Here is a 12842-nt window from a genome sequence, read left to right on the forward strand (position 1 = left end):
TTTAAACATAAATTTTAAGTAGGTTGTTATTTTAAACATAAATTTTAAGCACTTGTATATTGCACATTAGTCTGTTATTTTATAAAATTGAAATTTTTTTCTAAACTATTTGATGATATTTGTATGTGATAGATAAAGTTTACATACTCCTAAAACATTTGATGATACTTGTCTACCTGACAATGTGCATACTTGTTTAGATATTGATATTAAAGATTCTACAAAAAAAGATAAAATGATGATAACCTTGGAACATTGACAAATCTAGATACAAGAGTGCACCTATATCAACGGAAATGTGTTTCTGAAAAGTTCATGGTACTTTCTAGAATTTAACGTCATTTGTATTTTATTGAAAATGTGTTAAATAGCATTGCACTTTGTTAAGATTCATTTTTTTTTTGTTGACTATTTCTGGTAGAACACATGCTATTTTTACAATTTTAAAACATAAATGGAATTATATTTATCAAGATTATCTATAATAGCATTGTACTCGGTAAAAAATCACTTTTTCTGAAGTTTTGAATGTTTCGAGAAATGGCATTATCTTGAATGGAATTTAACATCATAAATAACATAATACTAATAAAAAAATCTTGTAAAAGGCACTGTGCTTTGTCTAAATTCACACTTTTGGAATACTTTTACTGTTTCTAGAAAATTATGGTATCAATTCTATTGGTGGCAATAGAAAGATAAATAGGATATGAAATTATCAAGTTATAAGTCACCATAAAAGTTCCTCTACGGCTAAGCAGCCAAAAATGCTTCATTTGCCAAGTTTTTTGTAGCTCTTGTTGGACATTCATGAAACTGCAAAGTATTAGGTGGGACCAACTTCATTAAAATGATATGGTTAAATCCTCATGTACAATGCTAACTATTTAAAACCAAATGTGGATCCAACATAAATAACGTGACCAAAAATCCAAAGTACAATGCCTTGATAATAATAAATGAAATTTTAGTGAACAATACAACCGTTCTGCATTTCTTATTTCTTTATAATTGAATTCAACGAGTAACTTGTTCCATCTGCCATTGACCAAGCAAGAGTTGTTATTACTTCAAGATTCTAGATTATTAGAAACTCGCAAGTAGTTTTTTATAAATAATATTTATTAATTTAAATTCACATTTTTTATAAATTATAAATTAAACAGGAAAGCAAAGGGAAATGACGTTGGGAGAGGAGGGTAAAATAGTCATTTTACTTCAAGCAAGGACCAAAAGTGTTATAAAACCCCCAACAAGGACCAGAACTTTAAAAAGAATAAGGAATGATCACTTCTATAACCAATTCAACAAAAAAAAAATAACTATTATTTTGTGAAAGAGCTATTCCATTCCATCCATCAAAACAAACATTCAAATGGAATAGATCATTCCACTCCTTCCGTTATTTTATCATACAAAACACTACCAAAAACTTACCGCTCAAGAGATTTTACCTTTTTTTCATTATTCTATAGCTTCATATTCGTTACTTGGAGGGTACTTTGGTAAACTTGAGGGATCACAAGGTAGTTTCCTGGTTGTCAAGAATTGTATTAAACATAAAAATAATCTTCTGGCTCACAAACATCAATGAAAAGACAATGCGAGAACAAGACGGATTGGTTCATGCTACATACAAAGATAAGTTTAAGTACGTTGCTAATTTTTTGCGAGAAGATATCAGAAAAGACCACAATTTATCAAGAATAGAGAATATAAGTATGATTGTCACACAAAGTTGTCATGCAATGTTTTAATGGAAAGCTTCAATGGTGAACATGCAGATCTGCCAAGAATCAAACTTTCTTGCCTTTAGTTTCTTTTTTTTTTTTTTTTTTTTTTTTTTTTTTTTTTTTTTTTGCTGGTAGAACAACATTGTATTTATGATTTGCAATGTTTATTCAGTTTCTTTCATGTGTCTATAGATAAATTTAGTAAAAAGAATTAATGAAGTTCCACTTTGACTTGACAAAAATTCTTAATTTAGCTAATAAATTGTTGCAAAACCACCTTGTACTACTTGACTACATAACTCGACTCATAATAATACCTATGTTTTTATTGGGTTATTTGCCAAACCAAGGGTCACGATTGAAAGTAACATATCTCCGACGGATCACCGGTGGTTATCTTTAGCGATGTCGGTAATAGCGACGATAATGAGGTTTTGGCGGCGACATCAAGCGCGTCTACTATGGTGTCGCCGCTATTGCTTATGTCGTCCCAAAAAGCGTCGTCCCTAATACTCCGAATTCTTATTGTGAGGTAAAATAACAAGCCAAGAGATTTAAGGTATGAATCGAACGAGCGACAAGCATAACATGTAGGAATACATGTTATGCAAATTGAAAGAACGACTTCCTGGTGGAAGGTATGATCTTAAGATAAGATAAGTTGATCATCATTCCTATGAAAGGATTGGTGATGAGAATGTAAGGATTATAGTTAAAGACGACAGTACATAGTGGACATACAAGGGGGTTAAAGCCCAAAGTACTCATAAGATAAAAGTATGATTAATAGAAAGGAAGCTGGACATAAAGTCTAAGAAGGCAATGAATAAGTGTAAAGGTTTTAAGTAAAAGATAAGCCTGATAAAGTAAGAACCGGAGTAGAGATACCTTGACACTCATTATGGAGAAGTTTAAGAAATGAATTTAATTATCTAAGTATAGATGCAAGGAAGATAGTAAACTATATAATTATAACAAGATAACCGACCTAGGATCATCTTTGATTGTGGATCTAAGAAATTATTTTAGGTGGTATAAACAGTAAAGGTTACTAATGAATTATTATAAAAAGAAAGTTGTAGTTCTTCTGGGAAGATTCTGTGGATATAAAGTTCATCAAATCATAATTTGTGTGAGAAAGTTGTGGCCGTTCATAAATTAAGCTGCTATTCGAGAGAAAGTCAGAAAATCGAAAAATCGCAAAGCGCCTTTTAACGTCTTTTTCGCGTCTTACACATCATCATGCCATTCCAACAGTGGTAAACGTGTGATCCGAAGAAAGCCGGTTAACCGGTCAGAATGCAAGAAATTAAAATTATTATGACTTAAATGTAATAGAAAAATATATATACAGTGTCAAAATTGCAAAAAAAAAAAAAAAAAAAAAGAAACGCTAATAACTTTTGTGTCATTTTCCTAAGAGCATTGGATGTGGGCAACAAGGTGCAACACCAAGTTGTGTCACTTCACATGCCACATAAGCAAATGGTGTTATAACACAAAGTGGGGAAATGAGCAACAATATGCAACACCAACTTTTTGAAAATAAATATTTTTATTTTTTGTATTTATTTTTTACTATTTTGTTTTTTTGTTTACTTTTTTTTGGCTTTTGTTTTTTTTTTCTTTTTGCATTTTTTTAATAACTAATATATTTTTTTATAAAACATATAATTTTAAAAACAAAAAAATACATAATATTTTAAATCTAAAATTCTGATTACAATTAAAAAAACATAATTTTAAACCTAAATTAATAACTAAAATACCATTCAAATTACCACTAAAACCACACCAATCCTAATTAACCCAAATATTTTTTTCCTAATTTGTTCCTTCATCGCTTGTAGCACCGCTAGATCAGCAGGCGCTAAACCCTCATCGCTTGTCCGAAGAATTGACAACTGATGTGTCATTAGTTCCCTATCTTTTTGTTCCTGCTTCTCCCGTGCCTGCCTTTCCAGGAACTCCAAATGACCACGCTTCGACTCATTTTTTTTGTTTTATTAATAAATTGTGCTCGTCGAATTTTGCTCTCATTTCCGCTGCATCTTTTGCTCTCGTCTCCACTTCCTCCGCATGTCTTGCAGCGTGCCTCGCTTTGTCGCGTCCAGGCGATCTTCGTGGTGGGGATATCTCTTGGATATCATCCGGGATCTCATCGTCATCGGTGTTTAGGTCGATGTTAGTCCGTGCGTCCGACGCGTCGACCGAGCTAAAATTGCGAGACCTTTTGGATTGAACCTCCGACGACATAGGCGTTTTATTCCACTTTGGATCCGTTTGCAACAATTCCCATGATTTTTCAAAGTCGAAAACATGACCCATTTCGACCCGATATTGTTCCTTAGCAGATTTGAACAAATCGAAGTCGTTGGTTCCGTTTTGTTGTTGCGCCTCAAGCCAGTTGTAAATACCGTTGAATTTGTTGCACCGCTTAGTTATCATACCCCATTTGCTGCTCAACATGTCATTGTTGCGATACAAATTTTTCTTTAAAATAGCGTTAAACTTGTCGAGCACCGCCCCCCCCCCCCCCCCAATAAGCTCATTTTTTCATTCCATTTCCGCAAAGTTCGTTTTTTGAAGTAGCACACCAAGCCGCCGTCAAAGCGTATTCCTCATCCGGTGTTCACCATTGTGGAACGTCTGCATTTTCTGTTTCTACCGCTATTGATTATCCTTTCCCTTTCCCTTTCTTGTTCCTACTACCTCCCGCTTCCGCTTCACCCGATTGTTGTGTTGTAGGCGATGGTTGGTTGGTTTGTTGTTGCATCGAAGCAAAAGAAGGGAAAAGATTTTATTGTAAATTTGAGTTTTGACGGCCTTGATTTTGTTGAAAGTAAGGTGAGTTGGGAAACTGTAGTGGCGGTGAAGCGGGGTTGAAAGCTGCGTTTTGGTATGAGATCTGTGATGAGCCTTGAGTCGATAAAAGGTTGAAATAACCTTCATAACCGGCAAACCCGACAGGCGAGGTTGTGTTTGGGTTTGATGATGGGGAGGTGTTTTGGTTTTGCTCCATTTATTTAGAAAGAAATAAGAATGTAGATAAGGTTTGAAAGGAAATGAGTATATATATATATATATATATATATATATATATATATATATATACTATTTATGTTCTAAGTAGATCCTCTCTCTGTAGACATTCTTCTCTTACAGTGTTCGCTAGTTCTTTATGTTGTCAAATTGTTCCTCTGTTGGTATGTTGTAGACGTACTCCTAGGTCAAATTTTTCCAAACTTTGTGTAATCTTAATATCGACAGTGGTGGCAACTATTATATTTCAGTCAAAGATTATCATTGTCAAAAGTATACCTTGGAGCGGTAGCATTCAAATTGAGCAACTTTATCAAGGTCCCATCACTGTTTTGTCCTCAAAACATGAATCATAAGATGTGCTTAGACGATTATTCCTTTTCCCCCATCAATTTCATATCAGTCTCCATGAAAAGCTTCAATGTCCTAATCGACATAGGACGAATGAGTCTCCCATCGTGCCGATGACCATTGCTTCGAGAAAGCGATTCGTCTTAATCTTCCTTCTGACAGAGTCCTCACTAGTTTCAGTGATAAGTCTATTCGAACCTTAGTATCATTTCATGTGTCGAAGGCTAGGAGCATCTACGAAAAGAATGCTATGCATTTCTGGCTCATGTTGTCAATGAGACGCAAGAAGTTAAAGACCTTGAGAGCATCTTCGAAGTCTGCAACTTTCCCAATGTCTTCCCCAAAGACATTCTAGGGATTTCTTCTGAGTGCCAAGTTGAATCTCGTATCGAATTGATCCTCGAAACTACCCTTATAGTCAAATCTCCATATCGTCAAGAGTCGAGGAAAATATGAGAATTACTCAGCCAGCCCGATGAGCTGAGCAACCAGGAGTTCGTAAACTTATTGTATGTGAACTTTATTGCGTTCAAATCTTTTTCTATTCTTTCTAGGACCACATCATGGGGATGTGGGTCGAATCAACGAGAGTCAGATAGCAAAACGGGAAACCTTAATGCATAGATAAAAATTTAGGATACATCCAGAGGCAACCATCATCGCTCCACTACTAGAAAACAGACCTTTAATGACGCGCAATTTATGTCACGCAGTGATTTATGATACGCAAAAGCACGTGACCTGAAAATAATGTCAGCTCTCTAGAAATTTGAAGGATTTAGAACACGCATTCTTGCGTGCCCTAGAATAAGTGTTAGAAAAAAAAACACGGAGGGCACTTATTATAAAATATGCGTCATCTAAACATGTCGCTTTATATTTTTTAATGAAACGCGCTCTTTGGTAATAAGCGGGAAAAAGAAAAACCCAAAAATTAGAAAAGCCCGCTTTCACTTCCCTCTTTACCCTTAGCCCGCTTTCACTTCCCTCTTTACCCTAATCGGCGATACTTCTTTCCCCTTCCCACATCGACCGCTAACTACTCCCCTCACACTCCGACCACCACTTTGTGCTATTTCCTGGTCGTCGACCCTCCGCCAACGTCGCATCTTTTTCACACCTTCCTCTGCCATCGACCTATTAGCTCTTCAGGTAAAAGAAATTCTGACTACTTTTTATACTTTCCTTTGAAGGGGTTGTAAGAGTAATGAATAAATAATGGATACTTTATATTTTCCTTTGAAGGGTTCATATGCTCGCCATCAACCTAAGCACGCACTTCCGCCTTCTCCTCCAACCCATCTCTCCTCTCCGCCACCGTCGCTGACCTACGCGCTGCCCGTCAAGGAGACATGAGTTTGATCATTTTGACAGGAGGAAAGCTAGGTTTGATTAAGTCGACGTCTTCTTCTCGTGTCTCAATTTGACACCTCAACTCTTCTTTTGCACGGATCTGCCATCGATACTAGGTTTGATTTTTTTTATTTGCAGGTTTTCTTAGTAGACCATGTCTACTGCTACTCAAATTAAACATGTCGTATTCTTTTTATTACAAGAGGTGGTTTGTAAAATGGTGGTTGAAGGAGCACATAAGTTCAGAGCCACACAACCTCAGCTTGGTTTTTTGTTCTTCTTTCTTCTTTTGCTTCTGAGACATGATTTGATTGAACTTTTGTGCTCTACATTTTAATGCTATAATTTATGCTTTTGGTCAGGTTACTTTCATGTAGAATGGAATTAGATTATGGTTTATGTTGTGACTTTATTATGTTTAAAATCATTGTTTGTGCTTCATGCATGCCTAATTTAGATTCTAGGTATATGTTGTGCATATGAAAGGTCTCTTTTTTCTTCTTCTAATGGAGTTTCAAACTACACAGAGGTTAAACTTAATTTAACTTTTGTTATTATATCGTTTCCCTTCATTTATATTATTGTTTATACAATTTGAAGTTTGAACTTAACCAATTATATCATCTTCTATGCAGGGTTCCTTCTTCTGGGTGCCTTTGGTTAGTGAGAACTTGTTATCTGTCATAGATGTGGCCCCACTCAGTTTAGTTAGAAGCTATATAGATGATTCTTCAATTGGTATGTCAAAAGTTACTTACTTTATGTTTCTATTTGGCTTGTAAGTTGTAACTTCAAGTTGTTATGCTAACCATTGTTTCATATATTGACAACTATTTAAGAGTATCAAAGAAGATAGATTCTTGCTACAACTGTTGAAAGGTCTACGAACCAGTTGATTGCTTTAGTACTAAAAGAAATTCCAAGATTAACCCTTAGATTCTTTCCATTTTTCGATCCATCCCCTTTTCCACATAATCCACCCCCTGCAGCTGTTGCAAATCCATTTCTTTTCACTGATGCTGAGTATGGGTAAGTTACAAGCTGTTAAAATCATTTTTGTTCATCATTGGTTTTCGAATGTGCATGTCATTTCCTAAAACAATATATTTTGTTATGGATGCCATAATTTATTGTCTTCTGTTCTTTCTGGATTTGTTTTAATTGGTTGATGTATGAAGGTTTTTAGCTCGTGGGTTAATGGAGTATAATACAAACACTTTCTACCCTACAAAACTCTACATCAGGCAAGTTTCTATTTTTCTTAATTTCTTTTTACTGTCAGTATCAAAAGTGATGATTTTCTTATCATCGTATCGCCTCTCACATTGTGAGGGTTCATCAAAAGCATGAAAATGATGTTGCTCCTGCCTTTACCACTGTACAACTCAAGTGTTACATTTAAGTTGCCAACTCTAAAAAGCCAAAGGTCTGTATGATTTTCTTATCATCTTATCATCTTATCTTTTCTAACATGTTGTCAATTTTAATGCAGCTAAGTGCAGAAGCAAGAAATTTTTTGGTTGATTCTTATGTTGCTCTTCCTAGAGGAGATACAACTCCAGGAAGTAGAGTTGCATATAGCATGACAGTTAGACAGTTAGAGGCTCTAATCAGACTTTTAGAGGCAATTTCCAGGTGTCACCTCGATGATGAGGTAAAGAAAAATTAACAGAAACCAGTTATGTGATGTCCTGTCTTGGTCTTTGCATCCTTTTGTAGCAAACAAACACCTTTTTAAGTGTTTTGCAATTTTTAATGATTTGCAGAGAAGGAGTTTCTTGTTTCATCTTTTTAAGTGTTACAAAAAATTGTAATTTTTATCCTCTTGTCAAACATATACAAAATGTTTTCTCATGTCCTAGTTTCCTCTTTTGTGACTTATGTGCTAAGTTAGCTCCAAATTGTGTGTATTCTATTTCAGGTTCACCCTCGCCATGTTAAATTAGCAACAAGACTTCTAAAAACTTCAGTAATCAGGCATGTTTTGTTTATTAATTTTTGTAGAATAGTAATAGCTTGCAAACATATGTATCACTAATTATGTATGGAACCTGTAGTGTGGAGTCAACTGAGATTGATTTGACCGAGTTCCAAGAAGAGAATCAAGAAGAAGGCGATGTTGAACCTCAGATAGCAGATGTTGATGCAGATTCCAATAACGACCAACCAGGTTGCTATTTTGCTCTAGAGAAGATGGCTACAAACTAGAAATGTTAGTTTACTTGAATTATGTTTATTTGAATATTAAATCATAAATTTACATTCTCACTGGAAAATATATGCTTGAATGTTGTTTAATTTGTCAACTTACTACTTAATTTCTCACTGTATGCAAGTTTTTCATGCAAGATAGATGGTGCAGAGGTAGTTTACCATCTTCTTGCAGCTGCTAAAGATACCTGTAATATGGAAACATGACTCTTTTAAAAACTACTTCTGATGATATAAAGTTGATCATATTATATCTTTTATCTGTGTTCTATGTGGTGTGAATATCAATTAAATTTTGACATTTTCTTTTGTTTTCTCAATAAAGTTCAAAACGGAAGACAAAAAGCTTGTGAAAGATCAAAATCTTCATAAGAATTTGATCTCTGATGAACGAACGAAAAGAAGTCAGCTGAAACTACAAATGGCTTTTGATGGGCAGGAAAGAGATATGAAGGTATGATCTATATTGTAATTCAGATTCTATCACTTTTATTATGTAATCTCTTAAGTCTTAATACCCATTATTCGTTATGCATGCAGAGATCTTGGGAGCCAAGTGATAAAGCTGATCTTCACTTTGTCTACAAAGATGTTGAAGGAGCATCAACTCAATGGGATGATATTCAAAGAAAACTCAGGAACTTACCTCCCAAACCCTCTGCCTTCAAACCCGATCCCTTCACTCCTGTAGAAGATGAAGATTCCAAACCTAAAACCAAATCTCGGATTGATAACAAGACAGAAGAACTCAAAGATTTAGAAGATGATCTTAATGATAGTTGTTTCCTCGAAGAATATAGGTACTTTCAACTCCCTCAATCCTAATCTCATTTTATGAGGATATTAAACTTCATGTGATATTTTCATGGTTTCATTTTCTTTTGTGTTCTTGAAGGAGAAAGAGGTTAGCAGAGATGAAGGAAACAGTGGAAGATTGAGCTCGGTAAGTTCAGGCAGCATCTATGGTGGCCCGGGCAACATCTATTTCAATATTGATTGTGTGAAAGTCATCTACTAAAGCAAGGTTGGTGTAAGAGTTGATGATGAGAACATTGTTCCAAGACCTTCACTAAGTTATGATGATGTCCCTTAATAGCAATGTAGTATTAGGTTATATAGTTAGCGATGATTATTTGTATTTGACATTTTAGTGCAATGAATTATCTTTCTTATTTATTGTATTTTATTTTGTATTTTGTATGACATTAACTTTTGTGCAATGGATTGTCTTTTTTGTATATGGTATTTTATTTTATATTATGAGACATGACAGACAAATTTAATTTGAAAATTAGTAAAATAAATAATCTTTTTAAAAAATGAAAATAAAATTTACGATACGCATAAATGTGTGTCATCTTCATTTATGACATGGCCTTTCTTGACAGCGGTTTTAATGATATGCATTGCGTTTCGTAAATGCACGTTGTAAATGCGCGTCGTCTCTCGTTATGACAGGGCCTTCCTTGACGCGCATTTGCGCGTCGTCTGAGCGTTTTACGACGCGCAATGAGCGTCGTAAAAGGCCTTTTTTCTAGTAGTGCTCGCAAGCTTCTTTTCTTGACATGTAGCAAATCATGCCTCTAAAGAACGTAACCAACCCACCGGTACGACACCAATCCTCCAAATGGATTCAACTACGTTCCAAGCTACTGTCACAGCAGTGGTGACAGCCGCCCTAACTATTCTTAAAGCTAACAACACGAATGTGGGTGGAAATGTTAACGGTAATCCGAATCATGGTGTTAACCAATCTCAACAACAAGTGCCTACTAGAAAGGACACACCTAACCTTCTAAAACAAAAGCTGAAAGGAAGTTGTTCAACCCAAAGACCTACCGAGAGGCAATGATTTGGACACACCAACCATACCCTACTGTGGAAATCTCCCGCACTGCAGCAAATGCAACTACCATCATCATGGAGACTGCCGAGTGCTGCATTGCACCAGATGCAACAGGAAGGGACACACCTCCCGCGGTTGTAGAACCCTAGTCAAGTTCACCACTCCGACTACCAATGTTGGGACAAGTCTAACCTATTACCTCTGTGGAAGTTTAGGACATTTCAAAAGAGACTGCCCAACATAGAAGAACAATGGGGAAACAGGAGGAGTTTGACCTCAGAGAATGAGGAAGCATCAAAGAACCCTGCTATGTTTTGGTACGTTTTCGAAAACCCATATAATTGCTCATAATAGTGATTATTTCCTCGTCCAAGTTAAATCACGACATTCTTATAAGATTTAAAGCCCTGATGAGTAAGTTAAGACAACTCAGTGAATACGTTAAGTTCAGTTGTAATTATACACGACTTATGTACACCAAACGATCATAGAGAGATATAGTAAGAACCATTTCATGAAAGTCATAGTTTCAAGACATCAGAACCCTCGTGTTAGTAGTACCTGTTAACTTCGAATCAAACACAGCAAACACCAGAGATATTTACCCATAGGCACCAATGTGCTAACGAAACGAACTTTCTGGACAAACTTAACGCACAATTCTACGACGTCATCTTGTTTAGTTCGACTGAGTCTATGTTATACCAAACCCTTTTGTCTTAAATCGTTCGATCACAAAACTCCCATCACTCGTAACGACAATTAGATGCGCACTTCGAAAATTCATCTCTCTTCGAAACCCGAAGGTATTTATGCGAAGAGTATGAATCAGAACCAACGGATACGACAGTGAAGATCCGCTGAAACATCCAGCGAGAGCCCGAGTACAAAAAGGAGAGACTCACCTAGGTATACCATCGAGAAGTAATCTGTTTTCATGGGATACCTGTAATCATTGCCTCCGACCGAGTTAGCAAGGTTACCTCGAGAACTTAGCAACATACATCCCGTCTTTCATGTGTCAAACCTAAATAAGTGTTTGTCCGATGAGACACTTGCGATTCCCCTCGACAATATTGAGTTAAACGAGAGTCTACACTTCATGTAGGAATCATTTGAACTCTTGGACCAGGAAGTCCAGCGCACGAGACGAACGTTGTATCCAGATAGTGAAGATTCAATGGGATACCAAACGAGAACTTGAATTCACTTGGGAGCACGAGAATCCAAGGAAACAAAAGTACCCCATCTTTTCCAAGTCCACGAGTTACAACTTTATTCTTGAATTTCGAGACGGAATTCCCTTTAATGAGGGAATGATGTGACAACCCGAAACTTTTATCTTGTACACTTAGCCAATTCTATCAATGCTAAACTCGTTTCAGCTATCTTTTAGCATTGTTTTGAGCCTGTTTGGATGATCTAAAGCCTTGTACAACCAAATTTTGAATTAGAGATGGGTTGGTTTAAGATTTAGGGTTGCAAATAGGCCAAACACTCCATCAAAAGGAGTGTGTGGCCACACACATGAGTGTGTGGCTGCACACCCGAGTGTATGGCCGCACACCCGATTGTATGGCCACACACCAGAGTGTATGGCCGCACATATGAATGTGTGGGCGCACACACGAGTGTGTGGCCGCACACCCATCCTCCAGCCGCACACTCATCCCTATTTATATAGGGTGACCCCTTCACTCATTCCTTTCATTTGGATGCATTCTACTTTCTCTCTCTAGAAACTTCATCCAAGAACGCTCTCAAGGCCTCAAAAACGTGAGTTTTCCATCACCTAGCTTATCATACATGAAGGACCCATTGATCTAAGCCCTTAACCATCAAATTTCATCATGTTCTTCATCACATGAAGGTGTACGGCCGCACACCTTCATAAGGTGGCTGTACACACCTCAAAGAACCTCCAAAGTGAGAGTTTGATTCCCTATCTTCTAGTTGGACTTGGTTTGAACCTTAAAACACTGAAAAATCGACTCTTGGGGAACATATGAAGGGTGTATGGTCGCACACACCCTGTGTACGGCCGCACACACCCTCTGTACGGCCGCACACTCCTATGTGCAATCGCACACGCCACCTGGCTGCACACCCACGACCGCACACACTTCATATGGACCGTACACTTCCCTTAGGTGAATCACATGTGATCCCAACACTTGGTTCAAGTGTTTCCTAGTCCCTAAGGGGGTTCCCTTGCATTTAGTTGCTTCTAAACACTATATTCATGGCTATATATGTCTCTAATTGTCATTTAGGACTCGTTGTGTCTCGGTAATTAAGTTGTGGAA

At 36.6% G+C, this 12842-nt stretch overlaps 2 protein-coding genes and 1 long non-coding RNA gene across 3 annotated transcripts; 2 read left to right on the forward strand and 1 right to left on the reverse strand.

The window, feature by feature from the left end:
* Window positions 1-3722: 3722 nt before the first annotated feature.
* LOC128132390 (uncharacterized) lies at window positions 3723-4202 on the reverse strand. Its single transcript, XM_052768936.1, has one exon. It carries the CDS (start codon window positions 4200-4202, stop codon window positions 3723-3725), a length of 480 nt encoding a protein of 159 aa, XP_052624896.1.
* Window positions 4203-7666: 3464 nt separating this feature from the next.
* Window positions 7667-8456, forward strand: LOC122196710 (uncharacterized). The gene is made up of 3 exons (XR_008229983.1): window positions 7667-7905; window positions 7972-8133; window positions 8401-8456. It is a non-coding gene; the product is annotated as an uncharacterized LOC122196710 (long non-coding RNA).
* Window positions 8457-8519: 63 nt separating this feature from the next.
* On the forward strand, window positions 8520-9628 carry LOC111912990 (uncharacterized). Its single transcript, XM_052768937.1, has 4 exons — window positions 8520-8675; window positions 9016-9144; window positions 9231-9490; window positions 9586-9628. Exons 1-4 carry the CDS (start codon window positions 8520-8522, stop codon window positions 9626-9628), a joined length of 588 nt encoding a protein of 195 aa, XP_052624897.1.
* The last annotated feature ends 3214 nt before the right edge of the window (window positions 9629-12842 follow it).

The sequence above is a fragment of the Lactuca sativa genome, chromosome 2 (genome assembly GCF_002870075.4).
Source record: "Lactuca sativa cultivar Salinas chromosome 2, Lsat_Salinas_v11, whole genome shotgun sequence".
NCBI lineage: Eukaryota > Viridiplantae > Streptophyta > Magnoliopsida > Asterales > Asteraceae > Lactuca > Lactuca sativa.